Here is a 25,101-nt window from a genome sequence, read left to right as displayed (position 1 = left end):
CCAAAACCACAGAGAAACCCTGTCTTGAAAAACAAAAAAAAAAAAAATTCTAAATAATAGTGGTGCAAGAGGTGGCTCAGTGTTAGGGTACTGACCGCTCTTCAGAAGACCAGTTTTCAATTTCTTTTTTTCTATTTTTTTAAAGGTTTATTTATTTTTATTTTTTATTATTTGTCAGTTTGCTTTTGTGTATGTATTATATCATATGCCTGGTGCCACAGAGGCCAGAAGAGGGCTTTGGATCCTCTGAAACTGAAGTTATAGATGTTTGTGAGCCATCATGTAGGTCCTGGAAATTGGACCCAGGTCCTTGTCAAGAGCAGCCAGTGTTTTTAGCCCCTGAGCCATCTCTCTAATCCCAGTATTTTATTTCAAACACTCATATAGCAGCTAACAGCTATCCATAACTCCAGTCTTGGTGGACCCAATGTTCTTGTCTGGTTTCTGCTAATAATAATGTATAAGGTATATATACATATATGCAGGCAGAACACTCATGCACATACCATAAAAAGTAGAAACCCTGTATGATAGAAACTGTAGTTTTTTATAGTCAATTATATGCTGCTGAAGTTTTGTCTGAAGGGATTTCTTTTACTATGTTGCAAGTTACTCTTTTAATGTTTGTAATACTCACTTTATCCGTAGATTGTTCCTTGTCAATACCTATTACAACCCGTGAAACATGAAGACAGACAAATCTACACCCAGCATTTAAAATCTCTGGCTTTTTCGGCCTTTACTCAGTGCCGGAGACCACTTCCAACATCAACCAATGTAAAAACACTGACTGGGTTTGGTCCAGGCTTAGCTCTGGAAACTGCTCTTAAAAGTCCTGATGTAAGTATTATGTTTTCCATGAATGAAATTATTAAGATGACTTAGATTTTAAGATTTTATATAAAACTAAATAATAATGCTTTGTTTTATTCTCATTTCTAGTTGTAAGATGACTTTTTTTTTTTTTTTTTTTTTTTTAAACAGAGACCAGAATGTATTCGACTTTATACACCACCTTTTATTCTGGCTCCTGTGAAGGACAAACAGACAGAGCTAGGAGAGACATTTGGAGAAGCTGGACAGAAATACAATGTTCTTTTTGTGGGCTACTGTTTATCACATGATCAAAGGTGGATTCTTGCGTCTTGCACAGATCTATATGGAGAGCTTCTAGAAACTTGTATTATTAACATCGATGTTCCAAATAGGTACTTATAGTTCCTGAAATATGATTATCTCAATTTGAAATGTTAGTATATGTGCACAGGTACAACGCACAGTGTCTCATACTCAGTAGGTAACCATTTGAAGCTTATATACATTTTGATAGTAATTGTTGAGATTCTGGGTATATTTTTATAGTTAGTACTTTTATTGTATAATTGAGATAATTAAAAACAATTCTGGTCAGGCATGTTGTCTCAAGTCTTTAATCCCAGCATTGAGAGATAGAGTCAGGTGAATCTCTGAGTTTGAGGCCAGGCAGGGCTGCTTAGTGAGATTATATCTCATAAACAAATGCTGTCTCCCCTTAATTAATTTGTTACACTGATTTTTTTAATCTAATTTTTATGTCCTAAAAATCCCTAACTTTTATGTTATAAAGCTTATGACAGTGATTTTAGATAAAGAATTTGAAATATTATAGGGACTGAGAGATGGTATAACAGTTAAGAGTGTTTGCTACTTTCCCCAGAGGGCTAGAGTTAGTTCTTGGTTCACAATACCTGTTAACTCTGGCTTCCGCAGGCTCCTGTGCTCATGTGTACATACCCCCTAATACATATAATTTAAAACTATTTTTAAAATTTTTATTTTATGTGCACTGGTGTTTTCCCTGCATGTGTGTCTGTACAAAGGTGTTAGAAGCCCTGGAACTGGAGTTTCAGACATTTGCTAGCTGCCATGTAGGTTTTGGGAATTGAACCCAGGTCCTCTAGAAGAGCCGCCAGTTCTCTTAACCTCTGAGCCATCTCTCCAGCTCACTTAAAATATTTTTAAATATTATTGAAAGCCCTCCTACTCATAAAAGTGGATCTGGGCGGTGGTGGCACACACCTTTAATTCCAGCACTTCAAAGGCAGAGGCGGGCGGATCTCTTGAGTTCAAGGCCGTCGTGGTCTATGGAGTTAATTCCAGGACAGCCAGGTTTACACAGAGAAAATACGTCTCAAAAACCCAATAAACAAATAAATACTGCTTGTAACATAAGCTGTACACTGTTGTTTGGTTTTTGCTTTCTTTTTTCTTTTTTTTTTTTTAAACTTATTTTTTATTGAAAATTTCCACCTCCTCCCACTTCCCTCTCCAGTCCAAGGAGCAGTCAGGGTTCTCTACCCTATGGAAAGTCCAAGGTACTCCCTGCTCCCCCCAGGTCCAGGAAGGTGTTTTGTTTTGTTTTTTGGTGATATATTTGCATTAGTCATGATAATTTGGAAAGAATGTTTTATCTGAAGGAAGAAAACGGATACCACCATAATCAGGCTTTGGTTGTCATTTTACTTCTTTGATCAAAAGGTAGAAATAAACTACCTTCTGACCAAAGTACTAGCTGCTTTTGTAGAGGACTGGGTTCCATTCCTGGCACCTACATGGTGGTTCACAATCATCTATAATTCTGGTTCCAAGGAATCTAATCTTTTATTCTGGTCTCTGGAGATCAGGCCTACATGTGGTGCATATACATATGTGTAAGCAAAACAATCATATGCATAAAATAAAATAAATCTTTGAAAAAAGTAGAAGTGGAACAATGATTAAGATTTGGTGGGGTAGGCAAGATGGCTCAGTGGGTAAAAGATGCTTGCCTCCAAACCTGACAATATGGATTTGACCCCTGGGACTCAAATGATGGAGAGAGCCAACTCCCAAAAGTTGTTCTCTGATCTTTATGCCTGGGCCGTGGAATATGCTTCCTCCTGCACAAATTAAAATAATTCTAATAAGATATAATGAGACCTGTCTCGAAATGTAACTCCTTCCTGGTTTCTTGCTGGTCTATGGTATTGGGAAATTTAGGCAGCTGAGCTACGGCTTATTTATTTATAATATCTGTCAAATAGTTTTATCTGTCTCATCAGATTGTTAGGATGAAGTGAGTATTGCTTGCACAGTGGCTCTGCCATATATTTGTAACATATATAAATAAATGTTAGCTGATATTGCTCATTTGCAAAGTGCTTGTGTTACACACTTGCCTACCTAATAAAGGACATGTATTAGAAACATACAAAAATGTTATTTGGGCTGAGAAATGTAGTTTGTGTTGGGTATTCTTTACTTTTTTTTTTTTTCCTTGGATTTTTGAGACAGGGTTACTCTTGTAAGGTATGGAAATTCGTTTAGTACAAATTGTTGGCCAAAATTGGACAACTCATCATATTTTCTAGTTCTTGTTCATGGCGTTCGTTGTTCATGTGTGTGAAGGTGTCAGATTCCCTGGAACTGGAGTTATAGACAGTTGTGAGCTGCTGTGTGGATGTTGGGAATTGAACCCGAGTCCTCTGGAAGAACAGCTAATGCTCTTAACTGCTGAGCCATCTTTCCAGCCCTTCAAATATATTTTGAGAATTTATTTATGTGTGTTTGTGGAGGTCAGAGGACAACCTTAACTGCCAATCTTCAGGTGCTCTCCATCCAACCTTCTCCTTCTTTGAGACTGGCTAGACAGCCTGAACTTTGCCAAGTAGACTAGATGACTGGCTAGTGTGCTCCTAGGATTCACCTGTCTGCTTCCTCAGCTCTGAGATTAACACTACACATTTATTTCCTTAGGTTTAGGGAATTGAATTCAAGTCCTGATGCTTGTCAGGAAAGCATGTTATATCAAATTAGCTATCTCTTCAGGTCCCTAATGTGTATTGTAAAATAGTAAGAATAACAAAATAATCCATAAATTTGAAGCTGCATATGATATCATATACCAGTGTTTCCTCCAACTCAGGGAGCTAAGCCAGGAGGATGGATTATTTGAATTTAGGAAACCATTTTGGGCAACCTAAAGAGATCTCATATCAAAAACTTAGGAACTTGAATGGCAAATATGTGTGTATCAGGACTTGGTTTTTATAAAGGTTTGAAGGATTTAAATTAAGTAAAGGACCAGGAAGTGGGGATATAACCCTGTAATGGAAGTATAGGCATATCATATACAATATGATACCTGGTACCAGTTTATATACCCTGGTACCAGTCAATAAAACAGGATAAAATTAAATTGATGAACCAGTTTGTCACATATTTGAACCCTCAGAATTTCATTATGTTAATTTTAGAAATATTTACAAAGATTTCATTCAATAGGGCTCGTCGGAAAAAGGGTTCTGCCAGAAGGTTTGGTCTACAAAAACTTTGGGAGTGGTGCTTAGGACTTATTCAGATGAGTTCCTTACCATGGAGAGTAGTAATTGGTCGCCTTGGTAGGATTGGACATGGAGAATTGAAAGGTAAATTTTATTTTTATCCAATTTATTTTTTTTAACTTTGTTTTATGGTGATGTGTATTTGGTTCAGAACATATTATGTAATACATTGAATAAAATGCTAAAGTTCGCAACAGTTAAGAGCTCTTCCAGCAGACCCAAGTTGGATTCTCAGCACTCAACCTGGAGGCTCACAATATCTGCACTTCAGGGGTCTGGTGCCCTTTTTTATCTCTGCCGGCACTGTACACATGTAGCGTACAGGCAAAACTCACACATAAAATAAAAACATCTTCTTTTAAAATGCTAAAAGTTATCAGTAAAACATTGCGTGTAAGAAGGAGCATGTATATAAAGTCATGTAAATATGTAATGGCTTGTGTGTGATACTTACTGGAGGTAAAGGGATAAGAAATGTCAGGAACCACTATAAGAGTTTTAGCTTTGATAATTTCTTTATTAGAAATATGCTAATTTAAGTGTTGCTATGCATTTCTTTCATTGTAATCTTGGGTAACTAGTATAACAGAGCACTTTGTTCTAATACTGTTTCCTTTTGCCCCCGTTGATACCTGCAGATTGGAGTTGTTTGCTGAGTCGTCGAAACTTGCAGTCTCTTAGCAAAAGGCTCAAAGACATGTGTAGGATGTGTGGCATATCTGCTGCAGACTCTCCCAGCATCCTTAGTGCTTGTTTGGTTGCAATGGAACCCCAAGGATCTTTTGTTATCATGCCAGGTTAGTTCACTTCAGTATATGCCAGATTTCATTATTCATTGTATTCTTTAAGTTTTTAAGTGTTACATAAGTCTTCACTTACGAAAAAAGGAAAAATGCATCTCTCTTCAGATTCTGTGTCAACTGGTTCTGTTTTTGGAAGAAGCACCACTCTAAATATGCAGACGCCTCAGCTAAATACTCCACAAGATACATCATGTACTCATATACTTGTGTTTCCCACTTCTGCTTCTGTGCAAGTAGCTTCAGCTACTTATACCACTGAAAATTTGGATTTAGCTTTCAATCCCAACAATGGTAAGTTAATGGAGCCTTCGAAATTCTATTTTATTTGTTTTGAAATATCTTGCTATGTATCCCTGTCTGGCCTGCTGCTTTCTATTTAGCCCAGGTTTGGTCTTGAGCTCTCAGCAATCCTCTTGATTCAGTCTGAAAGTGCTGGACTTATAGGCATGTACAACTCTGGCTGTTTTATTGTTGTTTTTCCCATGCTTAAGCCACCCTCCTGTTTCAGTCTCCCAAGTAGCTGGGACTACAGGCACACATCATTATGCCTGGACTCCGAGTATTTTTTTTTTTAAATATTGACAATTTAAGTAGGCTGAATAGCATGCCCTGACATTTACCTTCATAAGAAAAAAGAGTTTTAAAGATTTGTTAAGACCATTGAGATGGAAAGTTTTATTGTATACTATGCAGATGGGACTTAAAAAGCAATAAAACATATCTCATAACAAGGTAGCAAAGAGAAAGCTTTATATATACACAAGAGGAAAAAGCTATTTGATGCAAGAAAAGGATGCAAATTCGGAGAGAAGTCTGCGACCCAGTGCCTAAGTTCAAGTCTCCGGAAAAGACAAGGAAACAGATCACTAAGAATTTTGACTCCCAAACATAAATGAAAAAATTTGTTTTGTTTTATTCTAATAAGTGCATGGTGTAGGTGGCTCCAGGAAATGACCTCACCATTTTATATTATTGTATCAGAATTGGTCATTGATATGAATTCTGTAAATTTTATTTTGATTTTATTTATTTTGATTGATCTTAAAATTTTTGTATATTTATGCTGTTGTTTCGAGCTACTTGTACATAAACTTTACCAGTCATATATAATACATATATATAAAAAAAAATCTCTCTTCATACACCCATACCCACAATGTTTTCCCTCTCCTTCCCTCCCTCCCTCCCTCAAAACAATACTGGAGCTTGATTTAGGGCTTTCTGCATGTTAGGCAAACTGTTTCTACACTGAGCCTTATTCATAGTCCTTTATGTATCAGTTTGCGGGAACAATGCTTTGTATAAATTGCTAGAATAGAGATGGAACTTAGTGAACCTTTTAGGTTGTATTTAATAGAAGAGACTAATAATAGTGTTTATTGTTACTCTAAATTACTTTTGAAAAATATACATACTGTTTTGTTTTGTTCTGCTTTTATTTTTCTTTTTTGAGACAGGGTTTCTCGTGTATCCCTGGCTGTTCTGTTACTCACTCAGAAGACTAGTCTGGCCTCAAATTCACCGAGATCCACCAGCCTCTGCTTTCCAAATGCTGGGATTAAAGGTGTGCACTACCACCACCCGGCAATACACATGCAGTTTATTTGCTCTGTTTTTCTTTCCTTGAGATAGGGTTTCTCCTTGTAGTTCTGGCTGCCCAGAAGACCAGACTAGCCCCAAACTCACAGAGATTCACCTGCCTCTGCCTCCTGAGTGGTGGGATTAAAGGCATGTGCCACCTCTGCCTGGCATAGTTTATCACTTTATTATGTAATAACTTAAATATTTATTTGATAATGAATAGTACCATTTAAAACACATTTATATTTCTTAATGTTATGTTGGTTTTATTACCCGTTGTTTCTATAACATATTAGTGTTTTAAAAGAACATGAATTTGCTGTGCGGTGGTGGCGCACGCCTTTAATCCCAGCACTCGGGAGGCAGAGGCAGGCGGATCTCTGTGAGTTCAAGACCAACCTGGTCTACAGAGCGAGTTCTAGGACAGGCTTCAAAGCCTCAGAGAAACCCTGTCTCGAAAAACCAAAAAATAAATAAATAAATATTTAAAAAAAAAACATGAATTTGTTATAATGCTCAATCATTCTCCGTGGGTTAATATCAAGGTGTCTTAAGGTTGATTCCTTCTAGAGTCTTAGATAAATCTGTTTCCTTGCATTTGCCAGCTTCTAGCGGATAGTTTGTACAAAGATTACAAAGCCTATGCTCTTTAGCTTCTACTCTACTCTCTCCTTCCTATCAGTGGTATAGTGCTTGCCTGTTATTTGTGTGACCCCCTATAATCACAGGGACCAGTAGATTAATCTCTTCATATGTCTTTTAGATTGATCAATACTGCAAGATCCTTTGTATGACTGTCAGCACAATACGTGGCACACAATTAATTGATTGATGCTTTAGTAAATGTTGGTTATATTAACCCATTTTACTTTAAGATGTTTTTCAGGGTCTTACTATATAGCACTGGCTAGGCTGGAGCTCACAGAAATCCTCTTGCCACTGCCTCTGTGTGTTGAGACGAAAGGTGTGCATCAGCATTCCCCAGTTGTTGTTTTGAGACTGGTTATCACTGCTTGTATAGCCTAGGCTGGCTGTCCAAGCCATAGCAGTCCTTATCACTTAGTCTTCTAAGTGGTGGGATTATAGGCATGTGCCAACATGCTTTGCCAGTCCCACTTTGGTTAAAATTTATTACAATATTTTACTGTGAATGATCATGGTATACAGAAAATAAAATATTAATTTCTTTTCTCTGTACAGATGGAGCAGATGCAATGGGTATCTTTGATTTATTAGACACAGGAGATGATCTTGATCCTGATATCATTAATATCCTTCCTGCATCTCCAACTACATCTCCTGTACATTCTCCAGGTTCTCATTACCCCCATGGAGGTGATGCTGGCAAGGTAATTATGCTAAAAAAGTTTTAGTGTATGCAAATGCCATCCATCCATCCATCCATCCATCCATCCATCCATCCATCCATCCATCCATCATTATATGAACTAGAACACCATTTTTCCCTTTAAAATTCGCAAAGAGATGAGATCAACTGAGCTTATGCACTTTTGTTTAGCTATTAATATTCTTTTGGGGGGGGAGGGCCATGATTTCCCTACTTCTGTCTCAAAGGCGTATGCTGCTTATAGTCTCTTGTTTGTTTTGGGGGTTTGAGCCTCCACTGTGTAGGCATCATACCAATATGTTTGTTTCTCTTTTTTCCCCCCTAACATTAAAAGTAACCATAATCCTATGATCAAAATACATTATAGGAAATTCTCAAAGAAATAATAAAAAGGGGGTACAATTTCTGGTGCTTAAAAAGCACTGATATAATGAATAGTTTCATTATGAATTAATTTCCTTTTGTCTGTTTTCTTAAAATAATGTTGAGAAATTTGTTGACCAATTAAAACGGAATGAACAATAGTCTGTATTGCCATAATGCCTTCCAAAACATTATTGAAATTAATGACATTTTATAGATAATGCTAGAGGAGCAAAGCAAGTTGAATTTGTCTTTTGCTTTGGGGTTGAGGAATTAGTTGAACTATTAGGAAATAGCAGTTACAGTGAGTGATTTGTGTTTTGTACTCACTTTGACCTTAGACATACTCATTTTGTTTTGCTGTTTCATAATATACTGTTTTTATGGTATTACTAATTTAACTATTGGGCCTAAATTTGACCTCACACATGAGCTGCTATGGATTCACATCCTCAATCCTCAAATTTTTAGATGATCTAGATAAGTTGTTCAGGTTAGCCTTAAACTTACTTTGTAGTTCAATTCTTGAACTTTGATCCTCCTGCTTCAGCCTCTCAGCAGTAGAGATTATTGGCCTATCACCATTTAAGTTTTAGTGTTTTGTGGTTTATTGCAATAATTATATTAATTGTTCTAAGTCATTTTGTACTTACGTTCTTTATCTGGATATACTGAATGAACTAATATTCTTGTCTTTCTAAGGGTCAGGGTACTGATCGGCTACTTTCAACAGAATCTCATGATGAAGTAACTAATATTCTTCAGCAACCATTGGCCCTTGGATACTTTGTATCAACTGCCAAAGCGGGTCCACTACCTGACTGGTTCTGGTCAGCATGTCCTCAAGCACAATATCAATGTCCCCTTTTTCTTAAGGTATTACTATTTCTGTGGCAATTCCTAATTAATTTTTATTGATAGTTTTAGTCCTGAGAACTATTGAAGTGACATTTTAAAGTTTTATAGTTCATCTGAATTCCAAGTTCCTAAATACATTGTGGGTGTTTTTGTTTTTGTTTTTTTTTTTATTTTTTGGTTTTTCGAGACAGGGTTTTGGAGCCTATCCTGAAACTAGCTCTTGTAGACCAGTAGACCAGGCTGGTCTCGAACTCACAGAGATCCGTCTGCCTCTGCCTCCCGACTGCTGGGATTAAAGGCGTGCGCCACCACCGCTCGGCTCTTAAATACATTGTTGTATGTATTTCTTTATATGATCTCATAAAAAATAATTATCTAATATGAAACAAGTAATTATAAAATTTATATTAAGTTTAAACATTATTCTTAAGTCAGACTTCTGGAACTCTTGGTTTGAAGTTCTATTTTCAGCTGCAATGTGAACGTTTAGAGCTGATAAACATCACAGTGTCTTCTAGTCTTATTCTCCAGCTGAACATACTCTAATTCAGGAAACTCACTTATCTAAAGTCACACATTTGTAGTAGACATCTAGAGTGAAACCTGGATCTTTTAATGATAATTATGTTATTTGAATAGCATGATACTGCATTTCTATTACATTTCATTATTTTGAGAATTAAAAAATTTTGGGGCTGGTGAGATGGCTCAGAGGTTAAGAGCATTGCCTGCTCTTCCAAAGGTCCTGAGTTCAATTTCCAGCAACCACACGGTGGCTCACAACCATCTGTAATGGGGTCTGGTGCCCTCTTCTGGTATGCAGACATACACACAGACAGAATATTGTATACATAATAAATAAATAAATAAATTTTTTTTTAAATTTAGCAATCTTTTTTATACTTTAACCTATTCTAAAAAGTTTTCCTTGTATAAATTACCATTGAGTAGAATGAGTGTGATAACAATGCCTTTAATCTCAGCATCCAGTAGCCAGAGGCAGGAGGATGTCCTTAAGCACAAGGCTGGTATATATAGGGAGTTCCCTGTCCCAGAAACAAGCATACAATAATAATAATAATAATAATAAGCATTGTGACTTACAATCTTATGACATGGGAGGCGGAGTCAGGAAGACTCCCTAGGAATTGGAGGTCAGCCTGGTTTATAAGCCAGTGGTACAAAACGTAAATGAAAAACTGGTGAGGAGTTTTTAAGAAGTGATACTCTCAGACCTATTGATAGTTACTTTTCCAGTGTCCATCTTATGTGTTATAAGATGGGGAAGGAAAATGAGATATGAAAGCTCTTTGTGGTTGATTGTTATCATTGCTATTACTGCTCAAAAATAGTAAATGAAGATCTGCCTCACACAATGTAAAAATCACTGTGGGCTCTTCACATTTCAGGTCAGATTGTATGCTACCATTTTTGAGATAATATTTTAGTAGTTGCTGAGCATAGAAATTTCTTAGATCATTTATGCCAGTCAAATCTTGTTACCTTAGGCCCATATCCCATTGTGTCAAAGCATTTGAGATTAAACAATGGATTTATGTAGCACATTCATAAAGATTACAATAACTGAATCTGTAGCTCTCCTTCCCTTGCCCAGACAGTAAATGTCTGGCAAGTATTCTGACCTATCCTTGCCCTTTAATTGACTATTAATAAAATGTTAGTTTATTCTGTGACTTTTATTCCTCTTCCAGATGTTTATTGCTCTATCCTGTCTCATTACATGAACATCTTCCAGGGGCTTTTCTGCAGTATAGTAGTGTTTGGAGCCTCCTTGGTCCTTTGGGAAGTGCTGTACTTTCTGTCTCCTCCCACATGTAGTCACAGAGCCTGTGTGCACACTAAAAGTTTTCAAAATAGCAATAAATGACCCTGCTTATTTCCAAATTTAGTATAATACCTATTTGTAGTTCATGACCTAAGAGATTCAGGGCACATTTTGTTTAGTAAACACTTATTATGAAAAGTCCAAGGGACTATCCAGATTCTTTTCTACTCAATATTTATTTGCAGAGAGGATAGTGTAAAGTGAGCATTCACCCTCAGATACAGTGTAACAAGATTAGGACTTCTGGTTCTGAATCGCAGGTAAGGCATAACTTAAACATATATGTTTTTCGTATATCTCATTTTAATTCTGTACTGTAATCAATAAAACCACTTGGTATATTTCTTTGTGCGTGAGAAGTCAGTGGGTTCTGTAGATGCTTAAAAGTAGTTTTATTATAAGAATTATCAACATCCATTTACTCTGTAGTGATCTGCCGAGTGAGACTTGCTAATAATTTATAGACCAAGAATTTATAGACAATTCAAACATACATATTTTGATTATATTCCTGAATATACTGTATATGAGCTTGTATACATGTATGCTGTTGTGATGGAGAACACAGATCAATATAAAGAAGTATCTTTATAGCATGAAGAAAGCTTGTGAAGGATTGTGGTGAACACTACCACTTTGTCATAGTGTTAATACTGCATACGATGTACACACTAGATGACTGATTTCACTGTATGAATGTGAAGAATAGTACCACATTCCTTCTGCCCACTACTCACTGCTATACCTAAATGTGTGTGCAATTGTTAGAAACCTCTGCTAAGAAATGCATTGGGCAAGCAAGTATGTATTCATTGTTTTGATTGTAAAGTGTTCATCCAGTGGAAGCTTTGTTAAAATCACAACTTCCTAAGTAAAATATTGTCCAGGGTTACTCCCTTGGCTTCTTTTTAGTGCTTAGTATCCAAGTATAGCTGCATAGTCTAAAGTCTGTGAAATTAGAAGATAACTAGAAAGCTTCTCCCTCCCTCCCTCCCTCCCTTTATCTGTCTTTAGGGATTGCTATATGGTACTAAAAGAAGTTAAAGCAAAAATTGTAGAGAGACCCAATGTAAGTTTTGCACCTTAATGTTTCCATCAAAACCCTTCATCAAGGACAATAGAGTGGGAGAGCACATTGAAACTAAATAACTGATTTCCCACATGGCTGACTGATTGTTACCTTACCTTTTTAGGCCTCTTTGCACCTCCACGTGCCTTCAGTGCAATCTGACGAACTGCTTCACAGTAAACACTCCCACCCACTTGACTCAAATCAGACTTCAGATGTCCTCAGGTACAGCTCTTGGAACATTGCCTGCTCTCTGTTTTAGTTTGGGTAAAATAAGAATGTTTATTATTAAATATTTTTATTCTATTGGGTAAAAGTTGACAGCTTTTTAGTTTTGAATCCCTGGATGAATTTTCTTTTAGATGGTTTTGTGTTTGGGACTTACGTTTTTTTCTATCCACTCATGATCTACCTCTGAGCTAAAACCTCATTGAATATTACTTCTTTTTTTTTAATTTATATATCTTTTTATATTTATTTATTTATTATGTATACAATATTCTGTCTGTATGTCTGCCGGCCAGAAGAGGGCACCAGACGTCACTACAGATGGTTGTGAGCCACCATGTGGTTGCTGGGAATTGAACTCAGGACCTTTGGAAGAGCAGGCAATGCTCTTAACCACTGAGCCATCTCTCCAGCCCCTGAATATTACTTCTTAAAAACTATTTTATTCCAGCCTGGTCTACAAGAGCTAGTTCCAGGACAGGCTCCAAAACCACAGAGAAACCCTGTCTCAAAAAAAAACAACAACAACAACAACAAAAAACTATTTTATTTTTATTTTGGGTAGTTTGCCTGCTTGCATGTCTGTGCACCTTATACATGCAGTGCCAATAGAGGCCAGGAGAGGGCACCAGATTCCCAGGAACTGGAGTTACAGACCTGTTAGCAGCCATGTTGGGTACTAGGAATTGAACTATGGTCCTCTGGAAAAGCGATGAATGCTCTTAAGCACTGATCCCTACTGCATTACTCTTATGTTTGGGCTGGTAAATTTACTGGGAATGTGTGCTGTGCTTTTCTTGTTTGTTTGTTTGTTTGCTTTGGTATTTTGCCATGGGTGTTGGTCCCCTGGAACTGGAGTTACAGAAGGTTGTGAACTGCCATGTGGGTGTTGGGAATTGAACCCTGGTCCTCTGGAAGAATAGCCAGTACTCTTAACTGCTGAGCTATCTCTCCAGCTCCCAGAATAAGTCATTTTCTAACATGAATACATTTCTCCCCTTAATTTTTGAAAAAGGGTTTTATGTATCCCAGGCTAGTTTCAAACTTGCTATGTGATGAAGTTAGTTATGTCATTCCTTACTATTTTACTTTTATTGTTTTGTTTTATTTATTTTTTATTTTATTTTTTGAGACAAGGGTTTCTCTATATAGCTTTGAAGCCTGTCCTAGAATTCTCTCAGTAGACCAGGCTGGCCTCAAACTCACAGAGATCCACCTGCTTCTCCCTCTGCCTCTGCCTCCTGAGTGCTGGGATTAACGGCGTGTGTTTTTGAGACAGGGTTTCACTGTGTTGTTTTGGGCTCCCTGGAACCAGGCTGTTCTTGAATTTACAGAACTGTACCTGCTTCTCCCACTGCACTGCACTCAGCTTATTGCTCTTCCCCCCTCCCCCTTTTTGAGACGTTTCTGATTGGCCTGGAGCTCATAGAGAATAGGCTGGCCTTGGACAGAGATTCATCAGCCTAGTGTCTTGGGTGCCAGGATTAAAGGCACGTGCTGCTAAATCAAACTTGACTATTCCTTTTTAAAAGATGTCTTTATCTGTATTTGGTGATTCATACCTATAATATCAGGATTTGGGAGGATAAGAAAAGCGAATTACCACAAGTTTGAGACTAGCCCAGCTTAAAAAACAAACAAACAAAAAACCACACAAGAAATGGAACAAAACAACAAATACAGTGACTTTAGCCAGGTGTGATGCCACCCAGGAAGCCAGAACAAAAGGCTTGCCCTGAGTTTGAGGCTAGCCTGGGTCACAGTGTGAAATTCTTAGCAAAGAAAGAGAGGTTTTGTGGTTGTGGTACTGATGTAGTCATAGTACTTATGTGGCAGAGGCAGGGGGACCAAGAGTTTTAAATCTAGCCTTGGCCTCATGATTAAGTTAGAAGCCAGAGTGGCATGCATGGCAATATCTTGTCATATGCGCACACCCACCAGCACTTTGAATCATAAGAGTGTTGCTAATGTCTTTGTTGAAATAGATGGATTTACAGTTTATTTGCTTTTCAGGTTTGTTTTGGAACAGTACAATGCACTCTCATGGCTAACCTGTGACCCTGCAATCCAAGACAGACGCTCGTGTCTCCCAATTCATTTTGTGGTGCTGAATCAGTTATATAACTTTATCATGAATATGCTGTGATCTTCGTTTGATGGAATTGCGCAAGGAAAGAACAGGAAGAAAGGATATTTTGCTGCAGGATTAAGTTACAGTTCTCAGTGGAAGTCATTTGTGATGGGGTCTAATTCTTATTACTTCAACAAATATTGTTTTGACTTTGGGGGCGGGGCTATAACCCTATTTTTCATTGACTATACTGAGCTCTTTAGGGTGATGACTGATTATTGAAAACGTATTATAACATTTTCGTAGCAAAAATTAACCTTTTTTTTCCAGTCACAGTATTTGTGAAAAGTAATGAGCCATAGTACCCGTTCATGTTAAAGAATATTAAAAGCATGGAGAGGAAACATGAGGAACAATGAATTTCAACATATGGCTTTAGAACATCAAGGTGTTCTTGTATTGGATATAGTATCTAGTATTCAAAAAATGCCTGCATCTCTTATTTATTGTAAGTTTTTAAATGTATAAATTGTCTTATATTTCTTAACCTCTTTTATAAAAATTTTCCTAGAAGGTTTATACTGCCTTCTTGCTTTAAAGCAATTGGTCTAAAATATATGTAATCGTCTTAATTAAAAAGTTGCAGTAGGGTTGCTTTTAGAGTATTATTTTTTTGTAAGGGGGTGGGTCGGACAGTAAATTTGTATTGTCTCAATGTACAGTTTAACAGGGATAGAGGGATAATGTCCATACCATTGTGTGTGGAAGATTTACAGCTAAGCTGTAGTTGCAGAGTACATGTACAGTAATGAAGTTCACTGTGTTTATAAATTGAAAAGGTACCGGTCTTACAGCATTTTATATATCACACATTTGCAGAATAACATGATGGCAATACACATACGTGATATTGTTAGGTGGATTAACTTAGTATAAAATGAGAAATCTTCAGTTATATTTTGTACTATGGTTTAGGGCTATGACTAATATTTCAGGCCATTTCCAGTGAAAGAAACTTAGTTTTACAAAAAAGAAAAAAAATTTGCTACTGAATGCTTAAACTAATTTTGGTGTTTAATGTTACATGCTTAAATTTTTTTCAGTTTTCACAGTGGCACATTTAGGCATGGGGATATAACTAATTATGAAATTTATCTGCAGGATCTGTTATAAGGTTGAAATTTAGCCCAGCTCTAGGCATTTTACAAATTATTTTAAGGGCAGTCACTCTTGATTGTTTTACTTTTTTTTTTTAAATTAAAGATTGGGAATGTGTGTGAGAGTATGCATATGTATGGGTGTGAAAGTGTGAGTGTGTGTGCAATCAAACTGTGGTGTAAATAGATCCTCAGTGAATTCTGGTATTCAGACTCTGTTCCACTAGTGAAAGAACCATTTTCTAAACTGTTTCCCTTTGACTTTTTTATTTATTGAATTTTCTTTTGAAATGGGAGATGGGAGTCCCAAACACCAGAGTCTGTACTTTTCTATGACACAGCTCAAATTATGGTAGGGCATATGCCAAGGAGGTTCTCACCTCCCTAAAGAAGGGACTTGAATTTTAGGGACTTTAATTCACCCCTTCCTTCAATACAACGTTCCCCCTTCTTGTTTGCACATGCCAAGATAACTGCTTTTACGCAGGCTTTACCCCTCAAATAATCCTTCTACAGTGCTGCTCACAAGAGCCCAGTTAGTCTTCTGCCTGCATCACTGACTTGAATTCACAGTCGCCAAGTCTACCTATCTTTTTTGGAAGCAGTCTTTCAAAATTCCTACTTGTATATTCATTAATTGTCAACAAGGACAAAATCGGTTGTATTTACAAACTCAATAATTCAGTATGTTTTTTTTAAACTGAAACCTGTTTTGTAAATAGTATGCATTTAATATTATTTAGTATAAAAACATTTTCTTACAGTGTATTTTCTTTAAATTGGGTAAATGAAAACATTAGCAACTCTTGTTTTTCTATAAAGAAACACAAAGTAACAAGTTTTCAAATTTATTCCTTCAACCTTAATAGAGCGATCCAAATGTTGAGCATATTTTGATATTAAATTTAAAGATCACGTCTGTTTTTAAATTATGCTAATACCACCACGAATTGTGTTGACATATTTTGTTCTGTATTTTCTTGGTGGGAGGAACTTGATTTGAGATAAAAGATGCTTATTTGGAATTTCTATTTATAAACCATCCTTGTTATTTTATTAGCTCAATAATGATTCAAGAAAATAGAAGACTATAATCCCAATTTACAATTACTAACCTCTGATAACCACACCTCAGTTTGAAAATAGACGTAACAAGAGTATTCCCTAGCAGTCTCTTTCATGTAGCCATAAGCAGGAATCCCACACACAGTTCTTCTTACCTGGCAATCAGGATCTAATCCCAGATATACAGAATTTATTCATAAGGTTTTTTTTCTCCCCTTCACACACCAGTTCTTGCTCAAATAGGAAGTTGCTAAATAGCCATTAGAAGAAGAAATGAAGCCTTTTGTGCAAGATGATAGATTTAACTTACTAATGTACTGTCACAGACAAGCATGGGTAATCGTTTTGAGTAGGTAAGCAAAATTGTTACAATTTTTCCCAGTGAGTTCCCAAACCTTGATTTCCTCATTTCAATGCTAATGCCTGTTTTGTGTGCAGTTATTCAGTATGAAGCAGGTGAAGTTCCGTATGTTAGCATTTTAAAAGATTAGTTATATAATGTCTGCTTCCAGCCAGTCTGAAACATCTAGCCATACCTTTCTTATGCAAGCCATTCAGTTATCAGGACTGTGAATTAACACTGTATGAATACATTTCTGTACACCTTATTGTTTGGCCAGAAGGCCACCAAGTGTACTTATATGTAATCCTTAAATTTTAAAATAGCTTGTAATTTTTAAATATTTCTAAACTTTTCTTAAACCACTAAAATTAAGTTCTTACTATCCTCGGCTGTGTTCGTCCTCAGTTGTCAGTATGGCACAGATTACTGTGTTCAGATATTCTCTTTCGGCTTCATATTTACTTCTGAGGTAATTTTTTTTAACTTAATGTGTTACTACAAAGATTTGCAGATCTTTAATCAAGCACTATGTTATTACTGTAATATCAAAATATTATGTCGCATTATTTCAAATGTTCAGATTGAATAGGTTAAAAGAAAGTCTTTAAATGCTTTTGCATCATAGAATCTGCTCCTACCCACTGTGGCATTGTATATTAGTCTGTTGAGACATTCAGTGTTGCTTGACTGACATTTGGTCTGGGTTTCCTCTTAATATTTTAGTTTAATTAAAATTAAGAAAAAATGTGTTTAACAAACATTTTAATTTTATCCCATTGTCACCAAATCAGCGGGAAAAATCTTACCTTTTGGTATTTCTTAGTGTATTAATGGGCCCAGAACTGTGGTTTAAATTTTTATATATGTATTCACTCATTATTCTCTCTCTCTCTCTCTCTCTCTCTCTCTCTCTCTCTCTCTCTCTCTCTTTGTGGAGTATAAATTTGAAAAACTGGATTTGGGACCTAAAATACTCCTCAGGTTGAGATATTCTTGAAGTTTTAAAATAGCTTTAGTTTTTAAAGTAAACTGGATTTGTGGACCTTAAAGTTACTGAGTTTAAACTACAAATTGTATAACATCATTACTGGACATGTCAGCATCAACCCTCTCAGAATAGCTTGGTCACTTTATGAAGGGGCGTTTTTAAGTTGTTGTTTAGCAGTGACATTTAATATGGTCCAATTGCTTTTCTTTTTAACGTGACAAAAAAATTTTAAAAAAGAATAAGGAACAAACACTATTGCTGCCGAATGCCATAACACTGAGTTGTACAAATTGTGATTGAGGAAATGAAAAAGTTTATACTTTTTAAAAAAAAAACAAAAAAAACAAAACTTCAAATGGAATAAATTATTCATGAAGCCTTCATTGTGGTGTCTCATTGTGTTGAAAATATTTTCATCTTAAAATTTTTCCATCATTAGGAGAAGATTATTTTTTAATCACTTATCAAGAGTGATCACTTAGACATTGAGTAGGCTGTTTTTGGAGGGTAGGTTTGAGGCAGGGTAATGCTGTTTAAACCAGGTTGGTTTTGAACTCACAGAGATGTCCTTGCCTGTGCTTTCCAAATGCTGGGATTAAAGGAGTAATTTGTTGTTGTTGTTTCTGGTTTTCGAGAAAGGTTTTCTCTTTAGCTTTGGAGCTGTCCTACAACTAGCTCTTGTAGACCAGGTTGGCCTCGAACTCACAGAGATCTGCCCCCCGAGTGCTGGGATTAAAGGCGTGCGCCACCACTGCCCGGTTCAGGAGTAATTTTTTCTAAGAGAATGTTAATTCTTGTAATGTCCAGTGTTTATGATAAATGTGTGCGTGTACACACAACTCCTTTTTTGTTGATTAATTTGGTGTTAACTATTTAACAAAAGAATTATCTTGAAATTGTAATACGTTATCCTGTGTGTGTGTGTGTGTGTATAGCTAAGAGATCACATTAGTGTGTGTGCACCTAAGAATAATCACATTCGTGTGTGTGTGCCTAAGAGTGATCACATTAGTGTGTGTCATAGTGATCACAGTGTGTGTGTGTGTGCACGCCTAAGAGTGATCATAGTAACATGCCTGAAACATGAAGAAAAGCATTAAGATATGAATAATGTATCGAAAATATCTGTGCCGGAGTCCTGTAAGCAGTTGTATAAAATGCTTTGTTCAGAGTTAAGCTGAAGATATATACCTTAATTATTGTGGTCACTTGAACGGTTTCTGCCAACAATTTCAAAAACTTCTATAAATGAAGGCATATGGCATTGAAACTTTGTACCTCAAATATTCTGTCTTATAGTTTTCCTCTGAAGCATTGTTTTTTTTTCTGAGACAAGGTTTTTCTGTGTAGCATTCTCGGCTGTCCTGGAACTCACTCTGTAGACCAGGCTGGCCTCGAACTCACCTTGAGCTCCACCTGCCTCTGCCTCACCAGTGCTGGGATTAAAGGCATGTTCCACCACTGCCTGGCCATTTGAAAATTAAGCATTCTTATAAGTGAAGGGTGTTCATTGTTTCAACAGCTACACACATCTTTTCTGTTGTGGTTCAAAACCAGTGTTTGGGGACTGTAAATAATATCTCATTGGTAGAGCACTTGGCTAATGTATGCAAGACCCTGGGCTTAATCCACAGCAATGCAAACAATGCCTCAGCATAACTATTGGGCGGTTTGTTTGTTTACTTTCATTTGCGGTATGCATAATGTATTTATACTTACAAGTAATACTAGTTGTTTAGTGATACCTCTGTTGATCACCCTTAGCAAAGAGTTTTATATTGGACCTGTGTGATTCATGATTCTGTTATAAACCAAGAGTGAAATTGAATGGTAGTTGGTTCCTTTCCTGAAAATTTTCTTTTGAAAAATTTCCTGTCAGAGTTCTCCATGTTAGTTTCTTTGAAGGAATGAGGACAGAAGTATGGGGAGGATGGTGAGCATTTTCAAGGAACAGATAATTTACTTGTGGAAGTTGTCTAGACCCTTGGTATCAGTAGCACACATAGACCAAATAGTCACAAATGTACTTGTTAGATTGGTGAGGTAAACTGAAATACATTTTCTATTTGGAGTATTAATGCATTCATTCACTGCTAGAGTAAATGTTAAGAGATTCTGGCAGCTTTTTCCATTCAGTATTTTATTTTTGTTTCAGATTTTTATTTTGGGTCTCACATAGCCCAAGCTGGCCTTGAACTTGACGTTTTTGTTTTTTTTTTTTTTCCGAGACAGGGTTTCTCTGTGGCTTTGGAGCCTGTCCTGGAACTAGCTCTATAGACCAGGCTGGTCTCCAACTCACTGAGATCCGCCTGCCTCTGCTGGGATTAAAGGCGTGCGCCACCACTGCCCGGCTTGGCCTTGAACTTGTTATGTATCCGAGGGTCATCCTGAACTTCTGAGCTTCCTGCCTCCTTCCAAAATACTGGGACTACATATATAGGTTAACAAACCAGGCTTACAAGGGCAATGGTGGCACATACTTTTAATCCCAGCACTCAGAAAGCAGAGTGAGTTTCAGGACAGCCAGGTCTATAGAGAAACTCTGTCTGGAAAAACAAACAAACAAAAAGATTCCAAAAGGTTTGTTTTGTTTTTTCAAGACAAGGTTTCTTTGTGTAGCCTTGGCTGTCCTAAAATTTACTCTGTAGACCAGGCTGGCCTCATAGAGGCCAATCGCCTCTGCTTCCCAAGTGCTGGGATTAAAGGCGTGTGCTGCCATCACCTGCCTTGCTTTTAACTACGTAAGAAAATTTTGTTTTTAACTCATGGTGAAAGCCTTTTTTTTTTTTTTTTTTTGGTTTTTCGAGACAGGGTTTCTCTGTGGCTTTGGAGCCTGTCCTGGCACTAGCTCTGTAGGCCAGGCTGGTCTCGAACTCACAGAGATCCGCCTGCCTCTGCCTCCCGAGTGCTGGGATTAAAGGCGTGCGCCACCATCACCCAGCCCTTTTTTTATTTTTTAAGGATTTATTTATTATGTATACAGTATTTTGCATGCATGCATGCCTGCACACCAGAAGGAGGCACCACATTTTATTGTAGATGAGCCATCTCTTCAGCCCTGAAAGTTATTATTGTCGTCATTGTTAACATTATTGTTTTAAGACTATCTCAACTGTGTGTATTACTGGGGCATTATTCTATTACTCTTATAGTGTTCAGTATGTTCCTGTGTATAATGTAGGATGATGTCAATCCTGGACCAAAGGTTAAAGAACTCTTGCCTTTAGGTATTAAACAAATTTGGTATGAGAAAAAAGGAAATGGATTTGTTGTTGATATGGGTGTGTTCAAGTTAATACGTGTGTGGAGTCCATAGTATTCCCTTGCTTGTTTCTAAGGCCCTATCCACAGTTTTGTGGAGGCAAATTCTCCTGTGACCTGGTGCTCACAGCACTGCAGTGTTGATAAAGTGTTCAGTGTCACACCCAAGCCTGCGATTCTTCTGTCTCTGCCTCTCAGTACTGGTAAACTGGTCAGCGTCACACTTGGCTTTTTGTTTGGTTTTGTTTTTATCCTGTTACCCAGGGTTTCTCTGTGTAACAGCCTTGGCTTTTCTGGAACTCTATGCAGACCAGGCTGGCCTCACACCCAAGAAATCTGCCTGTCTCTCCTCACTAGTACTGGGATTAAAGGTGTGTGCCACCACCGCCCAGCTACACCTAGCTTTTAAACATGAGCTCTAGGGTCCAACTCAGGTCTTCGTGCTTATATGGCAAGCAGTTTCCTGACTTGAATACTTTCTTCAGCCCAGGAGATTAGTGTTTTTTTTTTTGTTCTCTTTGCAAGACTGGCCCAATTGTAATGCATTAAAGAATGGCCTTTTATATAGGTAAAACCCAAAGATTTTCTTACTTTGCTCCTACCTGCTAAACAGGAAGGAAAGAAAAAGTTAATTTAAATAGCTTTCAAAGCATGTATTGTTTGTAGACTTGTGCTCAGTAATGCCTAAGTATAGTATAGGCTTTGGCTCTTTCATTCTTTTTGTTCTGAGAGTATAACATGAATTTTCCACAGAAATCTATCTGGTTCTCATTGTGTTTTTTTGTCACTGGATGAGACTGCCATCTCTCTGGTTGTATAGACCATAAAAGTCTCTTCCTTGTAGCCAATTACTGGTTGGTTACAAGAACATGGTGATGCAGGTCTGTAATCTCAGCATTCGGAAAGTGATGGCAAGAGGATGGGCCATGTAGCAAGACTGTCTCAGAAAAGAAAGGAAGGGGAAAAATGGGAAGATAGTGGGAGATTGTGAATACTTAGGAAACTAAGCAGGACATTGGTTTGAGGCCTGGCTGAGCTGAATGGCAAGACCTTGTCTGAAAAACTAAATCACAAATAATAGTAATGATAATAGTGGTAATCGTTGGCCTATGTGTTGATTATCAAATGTTTATATATGTTGGACTGACTTTAGTCTCAATTAGCCCTTTCCAATGCTATGTCAAGAACTAAATGAAACTACTTTATCTGGGTTGGCCACTAAAATACACTTATTTTCAGACATAGTCTCAATCTCTTGTTGTAACCCACACTGACCTTGAGAACACCATACCCTTTCCTTGGCCTAGTAAGAATTACAAGCATGCATTACCACAACTAGCCTGAAATACATGGTTTTGGGTTTTAAAGGCAGGGTTTCTCTGTGTAGCCTTAGCTGTCCTTGGCTGTTTTGGAACTCTATAGATCAGGCCGACTTCGCACTTCGAGAGATCTGCTTGCATCTGCCTCCTGAGTTCTGAAATTCAAGTTGAGCACCACCACCATCTGGCTTGCAATATACTCTTAACTTGGTCCTTCTGCTCTTGGAGTGGTTTTGGTGACCAAAAACCCTTTATTGGCGCCTTGCTGTGAGGTAGAATACTAATTACCAAGGCCATTTTGCTTCTGTGGCTTCACAAAGGGGATCCTCAGTGTTCTCTCCTATTTCCACATAACATCAGATCAAGTTACCTTGAAACACAGTCTTAATTATAACAACCTGTGTGCAACCTCTATACTGCTTCCTGGTTTGTACTTACATGATTATTTGTCTCCGCCAAAACCTCCATGAGGGTAAGAAATTGGGTTTACTTTGTTTAACTATTGTTATGGTAGGAATCTAGCACACTTAACATTGTTGAAGGGCATTTACCTATTCTTTAATACTTCAAACCTTTTATGATAATACTTAGTGAAAATGGGAATTTTGCCTATAAATGAATGAAGTTCTAACAGTTACTTAGAATTCTTACTTCGATTGTTCAAAGGTTATAAAAAATAGATGTTAAAGGTGTTAGGTTTAGATAGTTCCTGATAAACAATGGACAACTTTCCTCCTTTATTCCTCTGCCCGCTCCAGCAACAAAGGTTGGCATGAAGGATTCTCTAGCTTATAAAGTGTTAAACACAATGGCAATCAAACCTGAGACAGCTGATTTACTTGAATCACTTCCTGAGTGGTTTGCAGACAGGGTTAAGGAAATCTGTGGAAAAATGCAAAGGAACAAGAGTAGAAACAGGTACTTTCCTTGTTTTTAAGATTTTAAGCAAAACACATAAATCACATACACATAAATCAATCTAAACAGTTTTTTTAAAAGATTTTACAAAATAGGGCCCAGAAACGAGTAGCAAGTGAACTCTTGAACACTGATAAACGGACAGCTTATTTGAATGAACGCACACAGAAGGGCAGTGATTTTCGTTGGTTTTGAGACATTCTTGTGCCAGAGACCCCAACTGGCCTTGAGCTCTCTCCTCCAGTCTTTGCTTCCAGAGTGCTGAGATTACTATTGCCCATTAAAAAAAATGTCCTCTAAGATCCTTGTATTTCTGGAACTTTATTTTTCAAGAGTACTGACCCTTCTTATTAGTTTGACCTTTAATTTCTTGAAGCTCTCCTATGCATAAAAGCACCTGCTCTACCTGAAACAAATGTGGAAGTTTTTGTTATTTATTCCTCCTGGTGGTAGGGAGAATGACCCACTCAGAAGAATGCTTACTTGCTCTGGGAAAGACTTCTCTTGATTTAACAAAATGTAAGAACTAGCAGTGTTTCACCTAATCCAAGCCATCAATAATTATGGCACCGTTGTGTACCACTGAGTTAAAATGTTATTAAGTAACCGTCACTGCTGGTTATAACACAGCCCAGCTCAGGGGTGTTAACACTGGAAATAAATGTTGCTACAGAATTGATGACAACGAGCTTTGTGTGACAATCATCACTGAAATCGTCACTGAAAGATGCTGTCATTGAACATGTGAGATTGTCATGTGATAAAAGTGTAATTTAGCTGAGCAGTCGTGGCGCACGCCTTTAATCCCAGCATTTGGGGCAGGGGCAGAGGCAGGCAGAGCTCTTGAGTTTGAGGCCAGCCTGGTCTACAGAGTGAGTTCCAGGACAGGTTCCAAAGCTACACAGAGAGACCCTGTCTTCAAATCATACCCCCCCCCCCCAAAATAAGTGCAATTTAGAGGCAACTAAACTTAGTGCTACTTCTAAGGGTTATTTACTATTTGTGAAGATAATCTGTCTAAACATTTGAGATACAAGGTGTTTGTAAAAGCAGTCATAAGTTTAGTTAAGGAGTTAAAATGTGTGGAAACAATTAAAACTCCGAAGTTCCTAGCACTCCTAGCAGAGACAGGCGAATCTCTGAGTTCAAGGCCAGCATGGTCTACAGAGTCAGTTCCAGGACAGAATTCAAGCTACAGAGAAAACCTGTCTGTCTCAAAAACCAAACCAAAACAAAACTCAAGTTCGTGGCTATATAATTTTTCAGCCGGTGGCCAAATTCTATATGATTACCCAATTAGTTTGATTGACAAGCATTATGTCTCTGATTTGAAGGACTTTACCCAAGCAGATAAGGAGAGAGAGAGAGAGAGAGAGAGAGAGAGAGAGAGAGAGAGAGAGAGAGTGTTCAGGGTTCCGTATTCCTGGCGTAAGAAATCCAGCTGTGGTTTTACAGGGGTGCCAGTGCTGCAGAAGGCACTAAGGGACAAAGACATTCAGATGGCAGAAAACAAGTCTTTCAG

The 25,101-nt window shown here is 37.4% G+C and overlaps 1 protein-coding gene across 1 annotated transcript in view; it reads left to right on the top strand.

Moving 5' to 3' along the window:
* Med13 (mediator complex subunit 13) overlaps positions 1-14,603 on the top strand; it is an 88,388-nt gene extending 73,785 nt beyond the window's left edge. The window contains exons 21-29 of the mRNA XM_013347545.2: positions 649-840; positions 985-1,208; positions 4,303-4,445; positions 5,000-5,158; positions 5,270-5,455; positions 7,946-8,094; positions 9,159-9,332; positions 12,354-12,454; positions 14,471-14,603. Coding sequence (XP_013202999.1) covers positions 649-840; positions 985-1,208; positions 4,303-4,445; positions 5,000-5,158; positions 5,270-5,455; positions 7,946-8,094; positions 9,159-9,332; positions 12,354-12,454; positions 14,471-14,603 — 1,461 coding nt within the window. The remainder of the gene's footprint in view (positions 1-648; positions 841-984; positions 1,209-4,302; positions 4,446-4,999; positions 5,159-5,269; positions 5,456-7,945; positions 8,095-9,158; positions 9,333-12,353; positions 12,455-14,470) is intronic.
* The last annotated feature ends 10,498 nt before the right edge of the window (positions 14,604-25,101 follow it).

This window comes from Microtus ochrogaster, chromosome 7 (genome assembly GCF_000317375.1).
Source record: "Microtus ochrogaster isolate Prairie Vole_2 chromosome 7, MicOch1.0, whole genome shotgun sequence".
NCBI classification, from domain to species: Eukaryota; Metazoa; Chordata; class Mammalia; order Rodentia; family Cricetidae; genus Microtus; species Microtus ochrogaster.
Note: the sequence above shows the minus strand (reverse complement) of the source record. Positions and strands in the feature narration are given on the sequence as shown.